The sequence below is a fragment of the Gorilla gorilla genome, chromosome 15 (assembly GCF_029281585.2).
Source record: "Gorilla gorilla gorilla isolate KB3781 chromosome 15, NHGRI_mGorGor1-v2.1_pri, whole genome shotgun sequence".
Taxonomy (NCBI): Eukaryota; Metazoa; Chordata; class Mammalia; order Primates; family Hominidae; genus Gorilla; species Gorilla gorilla.
Genome location: NC_073239.2, coordinates 84,280,066 through 84,304,321, shown reverse-complemented (window position 1 = coordinate 84,304,321; position 24,256 = coordinate 84,280,066). Strand labels below are relative to the sequence as shown.

Sequence of the window (24,256 nt, the reverse complement as noted above, 5' to 3'; positions counted from 1 at the left end):
GCACCTGGCGAAGGACGCTGAGCAGAGAGACTGGAACAGTGAGGGGCGCGGGGCGCACCTGGATGGGGCGGGGCTGGCCGCTCTGTACCTGGAGGACCAACCACCGACCCTGGAGCACCTTTGGGTGGAAACGTCACGTCAGAAATCCCGACCTGGTCTGACTTCCTGCCCCGGGGCCTCAGGCTCTGGACACGCGCCAGGGAGGCGTCGCCCTGCCGCGTCGGAGCTGCTTCCCGGGCGCCGTGGGCGCGGACTGCGCGGGTGCCGAGGAGCGCGAGGCGCGGGGAAGGCGCACCTGGGGTGGCCCTGGCGTGCGGGCGGCGACATGGAGGACGGCGTGCTCAAGGAGGGCTTCCTGGTCAAGAGGGTGAGTGCGCGTCGAGCCTCCGGACATTGCCCGGGTGGGGCCCCGCCGACGCGGCTCCCTAGAGCGGGGCCAGACGCGCGCCCCGGAACGGGCATGCTCTGGTTCCCATCCCCAACCCCCATGGTGGGACCGGGCCGCCTGTGGCCCTGATGGGCAGAGCTGCATGTCGGAGGGGACGCGGGGTGAGCGGTGGCTCTGCGCACAGGCAAGGAGGAGAATCCCACTTGGTTAGCGCAGTATGGAGTCGGGGCAGGGGTACTGAAGCGTGTGTCTTAATTAAAACTTGTTAAAATATTATGAATGGTATGATATTTAAATAAAATGTACTAAGATAATATAGGCGTGCTCTGTAATTTACAACCTGTGAAGAAGGAGGAATGCTACTATGTGTCTTAAGCACTTACTGTTGGCCAGCCCTGGACATTGTCTCATGTCATCCTCCCAGCAGCCCTGCTTTCATCAAGGGGGAAAACGAAGCCCAGAGGAGTTAGGGAACTTGCTCAGGGCGGTGAAGGCAGTGGGTGGTGGAGCCAGGATCGGGATCAGACCCACTCAGGTTGACCCAAACCTTTTCCTGCCTCCCCAGTGCCATACACGGTGGGTACTGACATCACTCTATTACAGATGGGGAAACTGAGGACCAGAAAGATGAAGTAGCTTGCCCAGAGCTCCAGAGCCAGTAATAGCTGGGACAGGAACTGCATGTTCTGACCTTCCCTCCTCAGTCCTTCCCCACCACCCCAGGTGGCCCAGGGCAAACGAGTGCAAACAAAAACTCAGTGCCTGGGATTATGGTAGAAGATGAACAAAAGAGCAGCTGCAAAAGGAAGTTTGTTATTTCAAAATTTTTTCCTGATTTGACCTTTTTTTTTTTTTTTTTTTTTTTTTTTTGAGACAGGGTCACCCAGGCTGGAGTGCAGTGGCACAATACTGGCTCACCACAGCCTCGACTTCCCAGGCTCAGGTGATCCTCTCACCTCAGCTTCCCGAGTAGCTGGGACTACAGGTATCCACTACTACACCCAGCTAATTTTTGTATTTTTTTGTGGAGACAGGGTTTCGCTATGTTTCCCAGGCAGGTCTTGAACTCCCGGGTTTAAGTGATCTGCCCACCTTAGCCTCCCAAGGTGCTGGGATAACAGGCGTGAGCCACCACACAGAGCATAATTTGAACAATGACATTAACACTAACCATTTATACTGCTATGATGGCATAGCAAAGAGACATATAAATCCAGGGCTGAGCTTTCTGGTTCTTCTACTGAGTTTTCAGCTTTGGGAGGGGAATGAAGAGGGATGAGGGGCCCTTCCTTTCATTGCCTCCCGGGGTGGCTGGATCAGCCCTAAAGTCTCAGATCACTTTCATTTTCCCCACAAAATGTGTCCACATGATGTTGCACGTTATTTGGTACAGGAGAGAGGTGGCTGTTTGCTGTAAACAGCAAGCAAGGAGGGTAGAAGCTGATGCCAGATCAAGGGTCAGACTGGATAGAGCAGTACAAAGCGCCACGCCCACTTGCCACTGTGGCTGAACTGATAGGCTGGTTTCTTGCAGCATGTGGAGGTGGCTGCACCTCAGACTACACATGGGGAGCTCCTAATCTCACATTTAACTGCGGCTTGGGAGGTGGGAGGGAGAGTGAGAGCTGGGCACGGGGCTTTTTGTTGGCACTGTTGATATAGCTGGGCCCTGGTAGGGCCTGTGGAGGGATGAAGCTAACATGGAGACAGATCCTTCTGATAGAGCTTTGGGAGTTTTGGAGGCCTTCTCCTGTTCTGGGGGTTACCTTCCATCATTCCCTATCACCCCCACCACGCTGAGAGTCAGAGGAGGGCTAAGGGCAGAGCCACAGAGCTCCCAGGATATCGCCAGGAGGATGGGACTTCTCTTCTGGGTGGCCTGGTTAGGGAATCCAGGGTGCAGAAAATGAGGAGAGTCAACAGATCTGGTCCCCGTAAGCCCTTGGAAAAGACGGGGCTTGGCTGAAATACCTAGAGCTCATTCCAGCCAAACCCAATGGAGCCTGACCCTGAGGCAAGCGGAAGTCACACCCCTCCCTGCAGGGTGAAGGATAGGGCACCAGAACCCTGTTGTGGTCCCAGTCTGCTGAGTAATCCCAACTTTTTCAACCCTCCATATCCCCTCTACTCTTAGATGGCAATAGCATTCCCTATGTCCACTGGAGAAGTTGCAGGCTGTGGCAGGGGGATTCCATAGTCTTAGGAGAGTTAAGAGCTCAGAGGTGGGGCAGGGCCTGCGTTGGAAGCCGGAGTGCAGAGCAGTCATCACCGGTGAAAGCGAAGCCAGAGACAGGCAGGGACATGACAGAGTTGGCTCTTAATCCCACCCAGACGAGAAAGAAGCAGAGTTCCAGGCAAAATGCAAGGAGCTCACTGGGCCTGGCTGTCAGGGGAGTGGGGAGAGGGAAGTGGGGGATGAGCCGTGAGCAGGAGTGCTTTTCCTGGGAGAAGAGGCAGAAGCACTGCCAGGCGTTCCTGCTGGGCTCATATTGTGAATAACATTGCAATGTGAACATGCTCTGGCCTAGAGATTTTGTGTGTAGGGCTCTATCCTTTTTTGTAAAGCTCTGTAAAAGCTTTATAACAAAGAGTTATTTTTATTTTATTTTGTATTTTTGTAGAGATGAGGTCTCACTCTGTTGCCCAGGCTGGTCTCAAACTCCTGGCTCAAGTGATCCCCCGGCCTCGGCCTCCCAGAGTGCTGAGATTAGAGGTGTGAGTCACCACACCCCCCTGTTATTTATTTATTTTGTTTAGAGAGGGTCTCACTCTGTTGCCCAGGCTGGAGTACAGTGGCATCAGCAAGGCTCACTGCAGCCTCGACCTCCCAGGCTCAAGCAATCCTCCTGCCTCAGCCTCCCTCGTAGCTGGGACTACAGGTACATGTTACCACACCCGGCTAATGTTTTGTTTTTTGCTTTTTTTTTTTTATTTCTTTTTTTTTTTTTATAGCGACAAGTTCTCACCATGTTGCCCAGGCTGGTCTTGAACTCCTGGGCTCAAGCAATCCTCCCACCTTGGCCTCTCTAAGTGCTGGGATTATAGGCGCCTGGCCAATAAAGGATCATTTATGTGGTGAAAAAACTGAAAACTACCTGTCTGTCACCACCAAATGACTAATTAAATTATGGTTATGCAGATGTTGAATATGTTTATAGTATTAAAATCCGAAGAGTAAAGTGATAAAATGTATGAGTAAAGAAAAAATATGCATAGAAGAAAAAGACCAGAAGGAGTTCTGGAGGCTAGAGGTGCAAAATCAAGGTGTTGCCAGGGCCGTGCTGCCTCTGAAACTTGTAGAGGAGGATCCTTCCTAGCTTCTGGTGCTTGCAGGCAACCCTTGGCATTCCCTGGCTTCTAAATACTTCAGTGCAACCACTGTCTCTGTTGTCACGTGACCATCCTCTCCCTATGTGTCTCTTAGTGTCCAAATTTTCCTCTTCCTATAAGGACACCAGTCAATTGGATTAGTGCCCATTCTAGTCTAGGGTGACTTCATTTTAACTTGATTACATCTGCAAAGACCCTATTTCCAAATAACATCACACTTACAGGTCCAGAGGTTAGGACTTCAATGTATCTTTTTTTGGGGAAATACAATTCAACCCATAGCAAGTATCATCCCATCTTTGTTTTTCTTTTTTTATTTTATTTTATTTTATTTATTTATTTTGAGACCGAGTTTTGCTCTTGTTGCCCAGGCTGGAGTGCAATGGTGCAATCTCGGCTCACTGCAACCTCTGCCTCCCAGGTTCAAGTGATTCTCATGCCTCAGCCTCCTGAGTAGCTGGGATTACAGGCATGCGCCACCACGCCCGGTTAATTTTGTATTTTTAGTAGAGACGGGGTTTCTCCGTGTTGGTCAGGCTGGTCTTGAACTCCCAACCTCAGGTGATCCACCCACCTGGCCTCCCAAAGTGCTGGGATTACAGGTGTGAGCCACCATGCCCGGCCCTCTATTTTATTTTATTTTCAAGAGACAGTGTCTCACTATGTTACCCAGGCTGGAGCACAGGGACTATTCACAGGTGTGATCATAGTGCATTGCAATGTTGAGCTCTTGCGCTCAAGCGAACTTCCTGGCTCAGCCTCCCAAGTAGCTGGGACTGCAAGTACACACCACTGGGCCCAGCTGGCATCTCTGCTTTTCTCAGGGTTATAGAGCCTTGGGCAAGACCTTTCTGTGCCTCTGTTTCCTTATCTTTAAAGTTAGGGGTCTGCCGGGTGTGGTAGCTCACACCTGTAATCCCAACAATGTGGGAGGCCAAAGTGGGAGGATTGCTTGAGGCCAGGAGTTCGAGAGCAGCCTAGGCAACAAAATGAGAACTCATCTCTACAAAAAATAAAATAATTAGCCAGTGATGGTGGTACTCGCTTGTAGTCCCAGCTGCTTGGGAGGCTGAGATGGGAGAATCGCTTGAGTCCAGGGGTTTGAGGCTGCAGTGAGCTATGATCATGCCACTGCACTCCAGCCTTGGCAACCAAATGAGAACCTGCCTCAAAAACATTTTTTTTTTAATTAAAAAAAAAATAAGGTTAGGGGCCGGGTGTGGTGGCTCATGCCTGTAATCCCAGCATTTTAGGAGGCCGAGGCAGGCAGATCACGAGGTCAGGAGTTCGAGACCAGCCTAGCCAACATAGTGAAACCCCATCTCTACTAAAAATACAAAAAATTAGCCAGGTGTGGTGATGGGTGCCTCTAATCCCAGCTACTCGGGAGGCTGAGGCAGGAGAATTGCTTGAATCCAGGAGGTGGAGGTTGCAGTGAGCTGAGATCGCACCACAGCACTCTAGCCCGGGTGACAGTGCAAGACTCCGTCTCAAAAAAAAGTAATAGTAATAAGGTTAAGGAATAAAGGAGGCTTTTTCCTGGGGTCTCTCCAGCTGTGACATTCTGTGTCTCGTAAGCCCATCCCTGAGGTGCCATTCCAGCTTATGGGCCCCTCGTCCTTCTCTCCAAAAGGGATCCAGGGAACTCCAAGCACCCCCTGGTTCAGCTGGCCTCTGGTTCCAGCCAGCGGATTACAGACAAGAAACCTAAAAGAGAGGCTACTCTCTGCCCAGGGACAAGTGTCCAGGTGGAGGGAGGCCTGGGTTCTTCTTCAGCATACCGTTGTGTTATTGGCCTGTGACTCACTTTGCCTGGTGATTTTAGACCAGTCACTATGCCCTCTGTGCGTGGTGTGGTTTATCTGTAGAGCAGAACCGGTGGTGCTTTCCTGCCAGGTTCATGGACTATTCCAGCAGCCTCCAGCTGAGCTCCCCACTCCAGTCTCACCTGCTTCCTTTGGCTGTTCTGTTCTGTTGCTGTGTTCGGAGTGACAGGTTTAACATGAGAACGTAAGCTTGCTGTCTTTCTGCTTAAAATCCTTCAAGGACTCCCCTTGAAGATCAAACTTTGTGGCACAGAACCTGAAGCCCTTGCCACCTGGTCCCCATCACCTCCCCTATGGAGCCCAAGCCATATAGAACCACGGGGAGTTTCCCCAAAGTGGCAGGGGTCCTATGCTCACCCCTCCTTGACTTCCTGACCTGCCTAACTCCACACAACCAGAAAGACTGAGCCCCAGTATCACTCCTGGGAATGTACCTAACCCCACCTCAGCCTCTCCTGAGCTCCTCCTTGGGGTTTGTATCATGCCCTATATTAATTATTGATTGTTATATAACAAATTATCCCAAAAGTTAGCTTTTTTTTTTTTTTTTTTTTTTTTTGAGATGGAATCTTGCTCTTTCACCGAGGCTGGAGTGCAGTGGTGCCATCTTGGCTCACTGCGACCTCCTCCTCCTGGGTTCAAGTGATTCTTGTGCCTCCTGAGTAGCTGGGACTACAGGCACCCACCACCACGCCCAGCTAATTTTTGAATTTTTAGTAGAGACGGGGTTTCACCTTTTTGGCCAGGCTGGTCTCAAACTCTTGACTTTAAGTGATCTACCTGCCCTCAGCCTACCAAAGTGCTGGGATTACAGGTGTGAGCCACCGTGCCTGGCCAAGCATCTTAAAACAACAAGATTTCTCATCTCACTGTTTCTGAGGGTCAGATATCCAGTAACAGCGTAGCTGCAAGACTGGCTTAGGGTCTCTCGTGAGGCTGCAGCCAAGAGTGACAGTCACCTGAAGGCTTGACTGGCTGTAGGGTCCAATTCTGAGCTCACCTACATGGCTGTTGGCTGGAGGCCTCAGCTCCTCACCTCTCAATTGGGCTGCTTAGGATATGGCAGCTAGCTTTTCCCACAGCAAATAATCAGAGAGAGAGAGAGGGAGAGAGAGAGGCAGAGGGAGAAAGAGAGAGAATGCCAATAAGAAGCCTCAGAAGACCTTTATAACCTAATGTCAGAATTGGGATACCATCACTCTGCCATATTGCCATACAGACCAACCCTAGTAAAATGTGGAAAGAGACTATGCAAGGCTCTGAACACCAGAAGGAGGGGATCACTGAGGCCATGCCAGTCATCTGTCCTGGAACTTTTCATACTTGGTGGGGTAGGTGTCTGTCTTCCCCACTGGATTAGGACAGAGTCTTGTTCATCTTTGTCTTGGTGCCATATTATTAATCACTGATTATTAAATGAATGAATGAATGATTTCCCTAATCATCTCATCAGGATTTTTGTGTATTTAAATTTAAATTCATTTTTTCATGATAAAAATAATACATTCATATTAGTAAACAAACTAAAACAGTACTCAAGGAAATGAAAATGAAAATAAGTTTCTATTCTTTTTTTTTTTTTGAGATGGACTCTCGCTCTGTCGCCCAGGCTGGAGCTCAATCTTGGCTCACTGCAACCTCCACTTCCAGGATTCAAACAATTCTCCTGCCTCAGCCTCCTGAGTAGCTGGGATTACAGGCACCTGCCACCACACCTGGCTAATATTGTATTTTTAGTAGAGATGGGGTTTCGCCATGTTGGCCACGGTGGTCTTGAACTTCTGACCTCAGGTGACCCGCCTACTTTGGCCTCCCAAAGTTCTGGGATTACAGGTGTGAGCCACCGCACCTGGACACCATTCTTATTACTCTGTGTCCACTCTTACTCCTTAGAGGTGACCATTGTTTACATTTCTGGGGTATCCCTCCAGAAATTTTCTAAACTACAGGAAATACTTAAGTATTAGAAATACTTATGTACTATATATATTTTTTCTGAGATGGGGTCTCACTCTGTTGCCCAGGATGGAGTTCATTGGTGTGATCATAGCTTACTGCAGCCTCGACCTCCCAGGCTCAAATGATCCTCCCACCTCAGCCTCCTGAGTGGCTGGGACCACAGGTGCATGTCACCACACCTGACTAATTTTTTTATTATTTGTAGAGACTAGGTATTGCTGTGTTGTCCAAGCTGGTCTTGAAGTCCTAGGCTCAAGTGATCCTCCCATCTTAGCATCCCAAAGTGCTGGGATTACAGGTGTGAATCACCACACCCAACTTGAAATTTTAAATATTTAGAAGTATTTTCTAAAATACTACTACTAGAGGTTTGTTGTTTAGTTTTGTTTTTGAGACAGGGTCTCACTATGTTGCCCAGGCTGGACTTGAACTTTTAGGCGTGGGCAATCCTCCTGCCTCAGCCTCCTGAGTAGCTGAGACTGCAGCTGCATGTGGCTACTAGAGTTTTTTTAGGTATCATATGAAGTAATATGAGTAAAAGTGCTTTGCTCATGTCAAAGACATTGCCACCTATTCTTGTTGCTTTAGACTGTGGAGTCTGACCTTGAAGGCTGTGCCAGTGGCCTACCATCTCTTAGGATTGGAATTCTTGCACTGCAGCTACACCAGGCACTATGTTGTTACCATATACATTTAGATTATTTTTCATTTTTTCATTATTATAAGCAGTGTACCTATAAGTGTCAATACATAAAACCTTTTCTATAATCTATATTATTTTCTTTCAAAAATTTTTTTGGCAGTCTCACTGTGTTGCCCAGGCTAGAGTGTGGTAGCGCAATCACAGCTTGTTGCAGCCTTGACCTCCCAGGCTCACGTGATCCTCCCACCTCAGCCTCTTGAGTTGGCTGAGACTACAGGAGTGTGCCACCACCCCAGCTAATTTTTTATTTTTTTGTAGAAATTACTTCTCACTGTAGTGCCCAGACTGGTCTTGAACTCCTGGGCTCAGGCGATCCTCTCTCCTTGGCCTCCCAAAGTGCTGGGATTATAGGCGTGAGCCACTGCACCTAGCCTCATATTCTAGATTATTTACTTAACAGAGATCCCTAAAGTGGTATTATTGGGTCAAAGGATTTGAACATTTTCATGAGGGCCACCAGCTTATTTGAATTTCTTGTCTACGTAGTACATCTTTTGTCATCAGTTTTTCTCCTCAGACTTCTCTCCTTTGCTATCAGTTAGGATTCTCAGTTGCTTGTAACACATTCCACTCTAGTGACTTTGAACAGAAGGGGTTTCTTGGAGGACATATACAAACTTGAGAATATTTGACAGGACAGAGAATATTTGGCTGGGATGCCATAGAGCTGGGGACCATACAGTCAGACAAAAACACCCACAGTACTAGGTTGGTGTCATTTCTGTTTGAAGATGTTTCTATTAGAAGCATCACTGCTGACTCTGTTTGCCACCTGTCCCTGATGACTCTGAGTCTGGGTATCAGAACAATCTGCTCTTTTGCTACTGTCCTTGCCAAAATTACTTGTTTTCCGATGTTTGACTACCACCAAACATGCATCAATGCAAAATGGGCAAAAGATTTGAATAGACATTTCTCTAAAGAGGACATACAAATGGCAAAAAGTCTACGAAAAAGTGCTCAACACCATTGATTATCAGGGAAATGCAAATCAAAACTACAATGGGATATCATCTCACCCCAGTTAAAATAGCTTTTATCCAAAAGACAGGCAAACACAAATTCTGGTGAGGATATGGAGAAAAGGGAACCCTCCTACACTGTTGGTGAGAATGTAAATTAGTACAACCACTATGCAGAACAATTTAGAGGCTCCTCAAAAAAATATAAATAGAGCTACCATGTGATCCAGCAATTCCACTGCTGGGTATATACCCAAAAGAAAGGAAATCAATATATTGAAGAGATATCTGCACACCCATGTTTGTTGCAGCACTGTTTACAATAGCCAAGATTGGAAGCAACCTGTGTCCTCCAACACATGAATGAATAAAGAAAATGTGGTACATATATACAATGGAGTACTATTCAGCCATAAAAAAGAATGAGATCCTGTCATTTGCAACAATGTGGATGGAACTGGAGGTCATTATGTTATATGAAATAAGCCAGGCACAGAAAGACAAATATCACATGTTCTCACTTATTCGCCAGCTCTAAAAATCAAAACAATTGAACTCATGGACTTAGAGAGTAGAAGGATGGTTACCAGAGGCTGGGAAGGGTGGGTGAGGGGCTGCTGGGGAGATGGGAATGGTTAATGGGTACAAAAAAATTAATTAGAAAGAATGAGAAAGACTTACTATTTAATAGCACAACAGGGTGACTATAGTCAATAATAACTTAATTGTACATTTTAAAATAACCAAAAGAGTATAATCGGATTGTTTGTAACACAAAGGATAAATGCTTGAGGGGATGGATACCCCATTCTCCATAATATGATTATTATGCAATGTATGCCTGTATCAAAATAGCTCATGTACCCCACGTATCTATACTTATTATGTACCCACAAAAATTAAAAATAAAAAAATTTAAAGTAAAAAAATACATCAATGCCCCATGCATGGAATTGACAGAAACTTCCTTAAGTGGAAGAAACTCTGGGAAATGTAACATTTTGTCCAGGAAAGTATAACATCTCTGTATTTTTGTTGTTGTTGTTGTTGTTGTTGTTGTTGTTGTTGTTTGAGATGGACTCTTCCTCTGTCACCCAGGCTGGAGTGCAGTGGCACTGTCATCTTGGCTCACTGCAAACTCCGCCTCCTGAGTTCAAGTGATTCTTCTGCCTCAGCCTCCTGAGTAGCTGGGATTACAGGCATGTGCCACCATGCCCAGCTAATTTTTATATTTTTAGCAGAGACAGGGTTTCACCATGTTGGCCAGACTGCTCTCGAACTCCTGACCTCAGGAGTTGGGTGATCCGCCCACCTCGGCCTCCCAAAATGTTGGAATTACAGGCATGAGCCACCGCGCCGGCCTGTATTTGTATTTTCTGCCCGATATCTGTTGGTTGCATTTTTCTCCTCTTATATCACTAGTCTCGTTCCTGTCCCTATCATATTAGTTTATGAGGGCTGTTATAACTAAATATCACAGAATAGGTGGTTGAAACAACTGAGATTTATTTCTCATGGTTCTGCATGTTAGAAGTCCAATATCAAGGTACCAGCAGTTTGGTTTCTTCTAAGACCTCTCTCTCCTTAGCTTGTAGATGGCACCTCCTCACTGTGTCCTGAGTGGTCTTTCCTCTGTGTGAGCTGTGTGTCCAAATCTCCTCTTCTTTTTAAAATTATTATTATTGTTGTTTTAGAGACAGGGACTCACTCTGTTGCCCAGGCTGCAGTGTAGTGGCATGATCTTGGTTCACTGTAGCATTAACCTCCTGGGCCCCAGCAATCCTCCCACCTCAGCCTCCCAAGTAGCTCGGACTACTGGCACGTGCCACCACGCCTGGCTAATTTTTATTTATTTGTTTATTTATTTATTTTTATTAATAGAGATGGGGTCTCCCTATGTTGCTGAGGCTGGCCTCAAACTCCTGGGCTCAAGCAATCCTTCTGCCTCAGCCTCCCAAATTCCTAGGATTACAGGCCTGAGCCACCGCAGCCAACCTAAATCTCCTTTTCTTATAAAGACTCTACTCAGATTGGATTAAGGCCCATCCTAATGACCCCATTTTAATTTAATTCCCTCTTTAAAGGGGATATATCTCCAAATACATTCCCAGTCTCAGGCACTGGGGCTAGGCATGCAACATACGAATTTTGGAGGCACACAGACACACAGTGCATCCCATACTATTATTATTTTTTTTTTAAGAGGCAGAATCTTGCTCTGTCACCCAGGTTGGAGTGCTGTGGTGTGATCATAGCTCACTATAGCCTCAAACTCCTGGGTTTAAATGATTGTCCCTCCTCAGCCTCCCAAGTAGCTGGGACTGCAGATGTGTGCCACCATGCCCAGCTAATTTTCAATTTTTTCTTGTAGAGATGGCATTTCACTATGTTGCCCAGGCTAGTCTCAAACTCCTGGTCTCAAGTGATCCTCCTACCTTGGCCTCCCGAAGTGCCGGGATTACAGGCGTGAATCACCGAACTCAGCCCTAAGATTCTTTTGCCCTCTCCTCTACTCCACCTCCCACCTCCCTCCTACCATTAACTTAATTGCCTTCTCCACTCCCTTCCAGCTACAGCATTGGGTGCCAGCAGTTTACTGCCTTGGATTCGGAAGCACCCAGATGTCGCAGACCAGTCCTGCTAGTTCTCCCCCAGGACCCCTGCAGTTGGGACGGGGGGTGGTCATAGGAAATGGGGACCTGAGGCTGGGCTATGTGCAGAGCAGTAGAGAACACCAATAGCTGAGAAGTCAAAGACAAATCTTTTTTGTTTCTTTAAACATGTCTGCTTGTGTCAGGTAAAACTGTCAATGTCCATACTACATGTGGATGTAAGTAAGGAACAAAGTGAAGAGAGCAAAAATGTGCAATTCCGCTGGACTGCACGAACCCTCTCATGGAAACAGAGTGATCATCACGTAGCATAGTAACACTGGGACATATTAATAAACTCTTGTCAGATTAGCTGTGTTATAAGTGTTATTTAGTTGTCACAGTAAATTGTTTGGGCTCAAGTCAGTGTTCACAAAGCTCAGTTATATGCACAAATAACTTTGGTGCAGACGATTCCTTCTACAACTTTTGGCTCTCTAACAGCTCTTAGTACGTGCTAAGTGTGGAATAGAATCATAGCACCAGAGATTGAGAACTAAAAGGGCCTTTGATATGAATCCGTACTAGGCAAGGAAATGAGTGAGTTGGGGCAACGGACTTTGATTCAGGTAAAGCACCTCTGTCGGTTAGAACCTAGCCCTAAGCTCGGCTTTGGAAATATCCCAGAAAGGTGCTTTTGTGACTGTGTACTAAACTCATTCCTTTCTGATCCCTCAGCAGACATTTCCCCATCCACTGGTCTTTCTAGAAATAGGCTCTCCATGTTCACCTGACTATTCTGCCCATTGGCTCTACCACCCACCTGAGAGCCACCTAAACGACACTTCTCTTTATTCCCGCCACCTGAGAACCACCTAAACCACCCTTCTCTTTATTCCCGCCACCTGAGAACCACCTAAACTACCCTTCTCTTTATGCCTGCCACACCTGGCTAGGTAAGACTGTCAGAGTCCTTAGCACTGGGAGACTGTAAGTGGCCTCATATTACCCACATCCTTTGACTAGTAATATTCTTTCTAGGAATATATCCAAAGGAAAAAAAACAGATGCAGGTCAAAATTTACATGCAAGGATATTCATTACAGAACAGTGGAAAAAATGGAACAACCTCAGTTACAAACAATAGAAGTTGGCAAGTAAACTATGTATCGACATAATCGTCATTAAAAATATGTTTTACAGAAATTTAATGGTATGAGAAGATGTTCAGCAAGGCCAAACAAAACAGGGACCGGGCATGGTGGCTCATGCATGTAATCCTAGCACTTTGTGAGGCCAAGGTGAGGGGATCACAGAAGCCCAGGAGTTCTTCAAGACCAGCCTAGGGAGTATAGTGAGACCTCATCTTTACAAAAAAATTTAAAAATTAGCCGGGTGTGGTGGCACACGCTTGTAGTCCCAGCCACTCGGGAAGTAGTTTAGGTGGTTCTCAGGTGGCAGGAATAAAGAGAAGGGTAGTTTAGGTGGTTCTCAGGTGGCAGGAATAAAGAGAAGGGTCGTTTAGGTGGTTCTCAGGTGGCAGAAATAAAGAGAAGGGTCATTTAGGTGGTTCTCAGGTGGCAGGAATAAAGAGAAGGGTAGTTTAGGTGGTTCTCAGGTGGCAGAAATAAAGAGAAGGGGCGTTTAGGTGGTTCTCAGGTGGCAGAAATAAAGAGAAGGGTCGTTTAGGTGGTTCTCAGGTGACAGGAATAAAGAGAAGGGTCATTTAGGTGGTTCTCAGGTGGGTGGTAGAGCCAATGGGCAGAATAGTCAGGTGAACATGGAGAGCCTATTTCTAGAAAGATCAGTGGATGGGGAAATGTCTGCTGAGGGATCAGAAAGGATCCCTTTCTGAGGTGGGAGGATCACTTGAGTCCAGGAAAGGGAGGCTGCAGTGAGCTGAGGTCATGCCACTGTACTCCAGCCTATCTCTTTTGAGATCTTGTCTATAAAACAAGAACAAAAACAAAAAAACTAGAAAATAAAACTATATGTAAAATAATCTTAATTTTTTAAAAAAACCAGAAGGCAAAAACTAAGAGGAAAAAAGACTGGGAGGAAATACAATATGTTAGCAATGGCTGTCTCCTAGCAGTAGGATTACAGGGAGTGATTTTTCTCTCCTTTTTACTTTGTAGTTTCTTTCAAGGTTTATAACCAGAGAAGTGGCCAAATAGGAACTAGAAGGTCAGTGCCAAAGGTCTTTGCTACGTACTCAGAAGAGATCCAGACACAAATCCTGCTGTCTTCCTTGGAGACTGATTTCCACAGCACAGTCTGGTTACTTGTGCCATCAGACACCCCCTCCCTGAACACCATACCCTCCCATTGACCGCCTCATCTCAGGGCTTTCTTGTCTGTCCATAGGGCCACATTGTCCACAATTGGAAGGCGCGATGGTTCATCCTTCGGCAGAACACGCTGGTGTACTACAAGCTTGAGGGGGGTCGGAGAGTGACCCCTCCCAAGGGCCGGATCCTCCTGGATGGCTGCACCATCACCTGCCCCTGCCTGGAGTATGAAAATCGACCGGTAAGTGATGGCCCCTGCTGTCCAGCTCCTCTCTGTTCCACAGCCTTCCCACCTCTGGCCTCTTTGGGAAAGTGATGTGGGTAGGAGGAAGAGCTCAGAGTTAGAATTGAAAAACTTGGATTCAAATCCTGGCTCCGCTGCATACCAGGTATGTGAGCTTGGACAAGTAGCTAAACCTCTCTGAGCCTTCGTTCCTCATCTGTAAAATGGGATGAAATAATTACCCCTGAGTGTCTCACATGGTTGTGGTGAGGACCATGAAGGTCACGGTGTATTAGAGCACTGTATGGGCTGGGAGGCAGGCACCACACAAATGTGAGTAATTACTGCTATCTTGGGGTTCACTATGATGGCTTTCATCCCCTGAGGGGTCTGTGTTCCAGAAGTAAGGGGTGGCTTCAACTCTACCATTAAAAAAGTCTAGGCTGGGCGTGGTGGCTCACGCCTGTAATCCCAACACTTTGGGAGGCCGAGATGGGAAGATTGCTTGAGGTGAGGAGTTTGAGACCAGCCTGGCCGACATGGTGAAACCCCATCTCTACTAAAAATACAAAAATTAGCTGAGCTTGGTCGCAGCGGCCTGTAATCCCAGCTACTTGGGAGGCTGAGGCAGGAGAATCGCTTGACCCTGGGAGGCAGAGTTTGCAGTGAGCCAAGATCACGCCACTGCACCCCAGCCTGGGCGACAGAATGTGACTCCTCAAAAAAAAAAAAAAAAGTCTCCCAATAAATTATTTATCAAGGGCCCATCATGTGCCAAGACATTTGCAAGGCATGGAGGAATCAAGGAAGAAAATGGTAAGATTGTTTCTTCATAGAGTTGCTCATTTTATTGGGAAAGCAAGTGGTTAATTGAAAAATATTTGGCATTCCAATGATGCCACAGCTATCAGGAGCTGCAGAAAACCCTTTATCCCTGAAGAGGAAAAAGATATTTCAGGCTGGGTCAGGCAACGCTTCAGGAATAGAGATGTGGGCAAAGATGGAACAAGGAGAGAGGCAGTCATTCTGGACAGGTAGAATGTCTTGAGTAAAAGTAAGAAGACAATGCATGCAGAGAGGTGGGTGTGGCTTCTGGGGAGAAGGGCCTCCAGTGTGGTCAAAGGGGAATGTTCACCAAAGGAGTGATAGGAGTTTGGTTTGGGCCAGATGGAGGTAATGGAGAGCCATTGAAGATTTTGAGTGAGAGCATGGTCTGATGAAAACTCTCTTAGAGGCCAGGCGCATTGGCTCATGCCTGTAATCTCAGCACTTTGGGAGGCCAAGGCTGGCAGATCACCTGAGGTCAGGAGTTCAAGACCAGCCTGGCCAACATGGTGAAACCCCGTCTCTACTAAAAATACAAAAATTAGCCAGGTGGGGTGGCAGGCGTCTGTAGTCCCATCTACTCAAGAGGCTGAGGCAGGAGAATTGCTTGAACCCAGGAGGTGGAGGTTGCAGTAAGCCGAGATCATGCCGTTACCCTCCAGCCTGGGCGACAGAGCAAGACCCTGTCTCAAAAAAAAAAAAAAAAAAAAAGAAAAGAAAAGAAAAGAAAACTCTCTTAGAAAGACCAAAATGAAGGCTGGTTGGGTGGTACACACCTGTGATTCTAGCTGCTCAGGAGGCTGAGGTGGGAGGATCACTCAAGCCCAGGAGTTTGAGACCAGCCTGGGCAACAAGGCAAGACTACATCTCAGAAAAACAAAAACGTAGGCCTGGCACAGTGGCTCACGCATGTAATGCCAGCATTTCAGAAGGCCAAGATGGAAAGATAGCTTGAGCCCAGGAGTTCAAGACCTGCCTGGGCAACATAGTGAGACCCCATCTCTAAAAAAAAAAAAAAATTGGATGGGCGTGTTGGCAGGTGTTGGTAGTCCCAGCAAGTCTGGAGGCTGAGGCAGGAGAATCACTTGCACCCAGGAGTCCAAGACTACAGTGAGCTATGATTGTGCCACTGCACTGTAGCCTGGGTGACAGAGTGAGACTCTGTCTCTGAAAAAAAAAGTGTAGAAAGAATAAAAGGAAGAACCAGTTTTAGTTCAGTTACTAATAAGATTTCTAGGTCCATAAAAAGGAATCTCACCGTTTTCTTTCTTATCATGTTTTTCTTCTTTGACTCTCCTATGCTTTCCGTGTTCAGGAGAGAAAAAGACTGAAGACAATTGAGGTCAATTAAGGAATCTTCTAAGTATAAGAAAATATTAATGATGGTTCATTCTGGGTGGCGGGTTTACTGGCATTTGTTATGTTTACCTCTGTACTCTTCTGTAATTTCAAATTTTTCTCAAATAAAAAACAAAAGGAGCTATTAAAATAATCTAGGCATGAAATAAGGCAAAAAGAAGGGATGAACAGGAGAAAGCATTATGAAAGAAATGTCAACAGGACTTGGTGGCTGACTGGCTGTTGAGGGCAAGGGAAAAGGAGGCATTGAGCATCATTCCAGCCTAGGATCCTGCACAAATGAAATGTCATTCCATTATTTCCATTGCAAGCTTGGAGGTGTCACTGATTAAAAGTGGGAAGTCAGGCAGGGGTAGCTTTCTGCTGGGGTAGCTGTAGGACCACTGGAGGATGCTGAGCCTGGGAAAAGATGGGCTCTGCATCCTCCTCCTTTTAGCATCTTAAGACCAGACACGGCCAGGTGCAGTGGCTCACGCCTGTTATCTCAACACTTTGGGAGCCTGAGGCAAGTGGATTGCTTGAGCCCAGGAGCTCAAGGCTGCAGTGAGCTATGACCATGCCACTTCACTCTAGCCTGGGAGGCAGAGCAAGACCCTAACTCAAAAAACAAAAAAAAAACTACATAAAATTCTCTAATTGTCACCTGCCTGGTTCATGAGTACTTGGGCTAGATCAAGAGGAGCCAATAGATTCCTTAAGAACAAATCATGAAATATATGCACACATACTTTTTAAAATTTGAGAACGTGTAAAAAGAGTGCCAGAATTTTACGTGGAATTTTATAGTGTGTCCTAAGATTCTGTTCATTGAAATGGTGAACTGCAGGCTGACAGCATAGGTTCAGGAAGCTGGCTGAACTCTGTTCTTCCACAGTGGTGATGAGCTCACTGCCAAGCTACTACTACTGGAGGAGCAGCTCCGTGGTGTGTGTGTGTGTGTGTTTATTTAGATGGAGTCTCACTCTGTCACCCAGGCTGGAGTTCAGTGGCACAATTTTGCACCATGCCCAGCTAATTGTATTTTTAGTAGAGATGAGATTTGACCATGTTGGCCAGGCTCGTCTTGAACTCCTGACCTCAAGTGATCTTGACCCTGGGAGGCGGAGTTTGCAGTAAGCCGAAATCACCCACTGCACTCCAGCCTGGGCGACAGAATGAGACTCCTCAAAAAAAAAAAAAAAAAAAAAAAAAAGTCTCCCAATAAATTATTTATCAAGGGCCCATTATGTGCCAAGACATTTGCAAGGCATGGAGGAATCAAGGAAGAAAATGGTAAGATTGTTTCTTCATAGAGTTGCTCATTTTATTGGGAAAGCAAGTGGTTAATTGAAAAACATTTGTCATTCCAGTGATGCCACAGCTATCAGGAGCTGCAGAGAACCCTTTATCCCTGAAGAGGAAAAAGATATTTCAGGCTGGGTCAGGCAAAGCTTCAGGAATAGAGATGTGGGCAAAGATGGAACAAGGAGAGAGGCAGTCATTCTGGACAGGTAGAATATCTTGAGTAAAAGTAAGAAGAGTATGGAGAGAGGTGGGTGTGGCTTCTGCCTCCCAAAGTATTGGGATTATAGGCGTGAGCCACTGAGCCCGGCCTGTGGTGTTCTTTAGGACCATGAGCCAGTCATGTCTTTTTTTTGAAACAGAGTCTCTCTCTGTCACCCAAGTTAGAGTGCAGTGGTGCAATCTCGGCTCACTGCAACCTCTGCCTCCCGGGTTCAAGCGATTCTTCTGCCTCAGCCTCCTGAATAGCTGGGACTACAGGTGCCCACCACCACGCCCAGCTAGTTTTTGTATTTTTAATAGAGGCGGGGTTTCACCATATTGGCCAGGCTGGTCTCGAACTCCTGACCTCGTGATCCGCCCGCCTCGGCCTCCCAAAGTGTTGGGATTACAGGCATGAGCCACCGCGCCCAGACCAGCCATGTCTTATTCACCATTTAGTTTAGATGAGGGACGTTGACTAAGTTTGTAAGCAAAATAATAAGCCGAGAGAATCCTTTGGAAAATAGATTCAGAATGAAATAAAATGCTTCTGTTTTCCAACAGAAGTGATGGATCCAGCCTACCACCTGATTGATAGTCTCCTATCAATCCCACAATTGATTTAAAAAAAAAACCAAAAAACCATAAGTGTACACTTAAAAGATAGAGAAGTGGCCTAAATGAAAAAGATTCTCTTCTGACAGCACTGAATGAGTCTACAGTGCCCCGCAGCTGCCCACAGCCAGTGGGCTCAGGCTTCCCCTGGAGCTGCATGTTCCATTCCATGCACCGTATTTATGAGAATGTTGACCAAGTGTAGAACACTTAGCACAAAGTGACCTGGATGGGGTCAGGCGTGGTGGCTCACGCCTGTAATCCGAGCACTTTGGGAGGCCAAGGCAGGCCGATCACCTGAGGTCAGTAGTTCGAGACCAGCCTGGCCAACATAGTGAAACCTCATCTCTACTAAAAATACAACAATTAGCCAGGTGTGGTGGTGGGCTCCTGTAATCCCAGCTGCCCCGGAGGCTGAGGTGGGAGAATCGCTTGAACCTGGGAGCCGGGGTTTGCATTGAGCTGAGATCGTGCCATTGCACTCCAGCCTGGGCGACAGAGCAAGACTCCGTTTCAAGAAGAAAACAAAAAACAAAACAAAACAAAAAAACAAAGCGACCTGGATGGGAAGGAGCTGAAACTATATCCTATGAGAAATGTGTGAAAGACTTGATGCTTAGACACAGGAAAGAGGACGGAAGGGAGCATGACTAACAGTCCATTTGAGGTAGGCATTAATATCCTGTCATTTCCTAATGTGCCCGGGAGTCCACAGCCAAGTGGCAGAGCTGGGGTTTGTGTTCAGATGGGTCTGACTTTAAAGCCTGGGCATTTCCCTCTTCAGTGTAGGGGCTGTCATAGGAGGTGAGTCTTCATCTGTGTGGTTCTAGAAGAGAGAACAGAACTAGTGTGTCCAGGAAGCAGGCCCTACAGTAACTACCTTGTCCACAAGGGAAAGGCTGCAGTGTGAGGCCGCGAGCTTCCTGTCACTGGAGGTGTCCAAGTGAATCTTTAAAGACTACCTGCTATGTGGCCGAGGGCTCAGGGCATTTGGCAGTCACTGTCACCTAGATTCTCCCGGGGCCCCGTCATTTTTGCTGCCCGGCGTCCTCTTGCTCTGCCTAAGTGCTGGCCTGACTGGCTCTCTCTTTCCACAGCTCCTCATTAAGCTGAAGACTCAAACATCCACGGAGTACTTCCTGGAGGCCTGTTCTCGAGAGGAGCGGGATGCCTGGGCCTTTGAGATCACCGGGGCTATTCATGCAGGGCAGCCGGGGAAGGTCCAGCAGCTGCACAGCCTGAGAAACTCCTTCAAGCTGCCCCCGCACATCAGCCTGCAGTGAGTGCCCCACTTGCTGGGCTCTGTGGCAGCCTCTCCTGCCTGTGTTGGATGGGCAGGGGACCCTGCCCCTTGCGGGGGCTCTGTGCTTGCTGCACAGCCTGGCTGGTGCCACCACGGTGCTTCAGGGCCTTCAGCTGCTCCTGTCCTGTGTATATTATTTTCTCTGCTTGGGAGTGGCCCTACTTACCTGTCCCATTCCTATGGGATCTCTCGTGGCTCTTGCCACCTCTGCACACCTCCATGACAGAAGACCCCCATTCCATTTCAGCCAGGGTGCTCAGGGCTGTGTCACAGCTCCCCCAAAATCTCGTCTTAGTCTGTTTTCTGTTACTTATAACAGAATACCTGAAATTGGGTAACTCATAAGGAGGGATTTATTTCTTATCATTATAGAGGCTGGGAAGTCCAAGGTTGAGGGGCTGCATCTGGTGAAGGCCTTCTTGCTGGTGGGAGTTCTCTGCAGAGTCCTGAGGCAGTGCAGGGCATCACACAGTGAGGGGGCTGAGCATGCTAACATGCTTGCTCCGATCTCTCTTCCTCTTATAAAGCCACCAGTCCCATTCCCATGATAATTCATTAACTCATTTAACCCATTAATCCATGAATGGATTAATCCATTCACAAGGGCAGAGCCCCCATGACCCAATCACCTCTTAAAGGCATCACCTCTCAATATTGCCACATTGGGGATTTTCAACATAAGTTTTGGGATAAACATTCAAACCACAGTAAATCTCCACCAACCTCCCAGGCAACAGAACTGTTAACACCCATCAAAGATGTATGAATCCATTCCTGGGCTCACAAAAACTCCACACCAGGCACTGAAATCTTGACTGTACACCTCCTATGGGTCTAGGTGGGTGCAGGAAGGATCAGCTGCAGATAAGGGTGGGTAGGCAGGTGGGTTTAAAGATAGTTGGAAAAGTAGCTGAGGGGGTTTGGACTTAATGCAGGGGATCACAGAGAATCATGTGGGCTACTGTGCACTCTTGGGGCTTTTTTGTTTTTCTTTTTAGGGGACAGGGTCTCACTCAGTTGCCCAGGCTGGAGTGCAGTGGCTCGATCATAGCTCACTGCAGCCTTGACCTCCTGGGCTCAAGTGATCCTCCCACCTCAGTATCCCAAAGCACTGGGATGACAGGTATGAGCCACTGTGCCCGGCATACACTCTTGTTTGTAAGTTAAAAGTCACACCTCTTTGGTTTTACTACAAAAGCAGTGTGTGTCTGGCATTGAAATATAAGAACATTTAGATAAGAAGAAGAAAAGAAATGTCTGAAAATGCTGCCTCTCAAATTTGGATGCATAGCTGGACTCCTCTGTGGTGAGGAGGTATAAACAAACCTACCTGCAAGGGGAGCTGAGAGGCAGGAGAAAGAGGCTGACAAATCCAGTTTCTCACAAAGAGGCATTTAATAGGGACTTACAAACAGAAGTGATGTCCCTGCTGGCCTAGAGACAGCGAATCACCACACTTGTCTTCCAGAAAATATCCTTTATATAGCAAGCTTTTTTGGGAAAATGTGCCGCTAGTCGTGCCTCAGACTTTCTTGTGAAACCTGTGACCACTGGGGAGGTTAGATAAACATCTTTATGAGGGGTGAGCCATGCTATGGGAACACCGTGGTATGCAGGAGTCAAACATCCATCATCAGGCCAGGCACGGTGGCTCACACCTGTAATCCCAGTACTTTCGGAGGCTGAGGCAGTCGGATCAGTTGAGGTCAGGAGTTTGAGACCAGCCTGGTCAACATGGTGAAACCCCATCTCTACTAAAACTACAAAAATTAGCCAGGTGTGGTGGCAAATGTCTGTAATCCCAGCTGCTCTGGAGGTTGAGGCAGGAGAATCACTTGAACCCGGGAGGCGGAGGTCACAGTTAGCCGAGATCGTGCCACTGCACTCCAGCCTGGGTGACGGAGCGAGACTCTGTCTCAAAAAACAAAAAACAACAACAAAAATCAATCATCATGGTGGCTTCACTTCAAGATGGCATCACTCTTGCCATTCAAAAGGCTGCTTTCCTACACCCCTTTTCTTTGTGACGTGTGTCACACCATTTGCCACTTGCTTTATACCCTTAGCAGTGACTCAGGACCCTCCCTTATACCTGCCCGCGTGATGAGGGTTCCCTCTCCTTTGCCTTCCCTTCCATGTAGTCGCATTGTGGACAAGATGCACGATAGCAGCACCGGAATCCGTTCAAGCCCCAACATGGAGCAGGGAAGCACCTATAAAAAGACCTTCCTCGGTGAGCCTGTCCCCCAGGGCCGGGCTGGGCAGTCAAGCTGGGACATGGTGATGCAGGGCTCAGCTGTGTGCTTGACCACCCTGTATTGATTGAGGTCAGAGCTGCCTGCTGGGCAACAGGCTGGCCTGAGATGGCCACGTGTGGGTGTGCAGCCACGGCTCTACGCAGCAGGTGTGGCCTTCAGTCTGCTCTTGGGTAGAGCCCTGAGGCTGCCCAGAGGGCCAAGGTCAGTGAGGTCATTGGCCACACACCCCAAGGATGCTGGTCCGTCACCCATCGCCTGACTGGTGCTGCCCTTGGCCAGGCTCCTCCCTGGTGGACTGGCTCATCTCCAACAGCTTCACGGCCAGCCGTCTGGAGGCGGTGACCCTGGCCTCCATGCTCATGGAGGAGAACTTCCTCAGGCCTGTGGGTGTCCGAAGCATGGGAGCCATTCGCTCTGGGGATCTGGCCGAGCAGTTCCTGGATGACTCCACAGCCCTGTACACTTTTGTAAGTTGGGGAGTGGGCTCTTCTTGCCACCAGGGCAAAAGTTAAGGAAGACACAACAGAATGGGGGCCTGGGGGCCACAGTCATGGGAGGAGACCTTGGGCTTGGGGGACGACTTCATCCTGATGCAGAATGAGGTTCCTGTCCTGAGGAATTTCCTTTCCCCTCTGACAGCCGCCATAGCCTGGGCCTGGGTCTTTTCTGTAGCAGAGTCCTTGCTCCCTCCTTCCCCCTAGGCTGAGAGCTACAAAAAGAAGATAAGCCCCAAGGAAGAAATTAGCCTGAGCACTGTGGAGTTAAGTGGCACGGTGGTGAAACAAGGCTACCTGGCCAAGCAGGTATGGCTGCTATGAGCAGGGAAGAGAGATGGACAGTTCTCAAGCTTAGAGGGGGAGGGAGCAGTGAGCCCAGAAGAAGGGAAGGGCTGAGGCTGCTGGAGGGCACCAATTACAGCAAAATGTACGAAAGCAAGAGCCCAGCACCAGCCACCAGGAGCAAGTCAAAGAACAGGCATATGCCCACACTCACACACACATGTGTACCAGACACAAGGGCTGTTCAGGAAAAATGTACTACACACACACACAATTATCACAACATCAAAAAACAACTTCTACACAATTGCCCAGCTTCACATATTTGTCTTGGAAGCTTTTGCTGACTGGCTTGAGGTTTTGCATTTGCTGGCCTTCTGTTCCTTGGGGCGTCCTGGGGTCTCTGCCTTCCCTTGTGAGATTCTGCACGCCTCCTTGATACACTTTCTGAGCTAAAAACAATTTTCTCCACCATGTCGGTAGGTTGAAGATCAGATTCTCCACCGTAAGGCTCACTGTTCAAAGCCTGGCCATGGCCACTACTCCTAAACCGTGTTTGGGAGAGCAGCTGTGTTGAACCAGAGGCAAGCCGTGTCCTGCAGCATTCCTACCTGTGCCTAACAAAAAGGGTATTCTGTGAACAAAATCACCTGTCCTTGGCCCAGGAAGTGTAGCAGACATTTTGCACAGCCTTCGTGTTTGTGCACATATTGTATACCATGTGAATGTGTGTGTCTGCACAGAGGGCACGTACACGGCTCAGCACCACTCCCATCGTTACTCAGAGCATGTGCTGTTGCTGTCACCTGCTTCCTGCATATCAGGATCCTCATCTGCTCTTAGATTCTTATCATCCCCACTGCTGCCTGTCTACGCCAAGGCCCTGCTTCTGCTGGGCCTGATGGGAGTCCTTCCCGAGGGGAGGAAGAGAGGCCCCTAAGGGAGCTTGAGGAGGGTGTGGGAGGGACTCTGAGGGTGTTCCTGACTAGGAGGGCTAAGGTTTGTGATCTAACCTTAGCCCTCCTGGTCAGTGAGGCCAAAGAAAGTCTCACACATACACACACACACACACGTCAGCTGCTTACACATTTAGATTTTATCATATAATTGATCGTTTCTTGCTTTTTTTCCTAATGCACAATGTGAAAGTGGTTTTACTGCACATGTGGGCACACGTGTAGACTGACAAATATACATGTAGCTGTAGGTTTGTTTTTGGACTGACTTGGCCCTTAGCTGGTGCCCTTGGGTTCAAGTTAGCCTGTGTGCTCCCAGCCCAGCTGACACCTGCTGCCTCCCTGTCCTCCTTTATGCCCTGAGTATTGTGTGTCCCCTTTCCTTCTGCATGGACTCTTTGGCTCT

General features: G+C 47.8%; 1 protein-coding gene across 1 annotated transcript in view; it reads left to right on the top strand.

The window, feature by feature from the left end:
• The first annotated feature begins 225 nt into the window (after positions 1 to 225).
• The window catches only part of PLEK2 (pleckstrin 2), a 30,674-nt gene continuing 6,643 nt past the window's right edge, over positions 226 to 24,256 (top strand). Inside the window, exons 1-6 of the mRNA XM_004055323.5 lie at positions 226 to 367; positions 14,127 to 14,291; positions 19,652 to 19,833; positions 21,999 to 22,090; positions 22,395 to 22,582; positions 22,817 to 22,918. Of these exons, the coding sequence (XP_004055371.1) occupies positions 326 to 367; positions 14,127 to 14,291; positions 19,652 to 19,833; positions 21,999 to 22,090; positions 22,395 to 22,582; positions 22,817 to 22,918 (771 nt within the window). The 5' untranslated portion in view covers positions 226 to 325. The remainder of the gene's footprint in view (positions 368 to 14,126; positions 14,292 to 19,651; positions 19,834 to 21,998; positions 22,091 to 22,394; positions 22,583 to 22,816; positions 22,919 to 24,256) is intronic.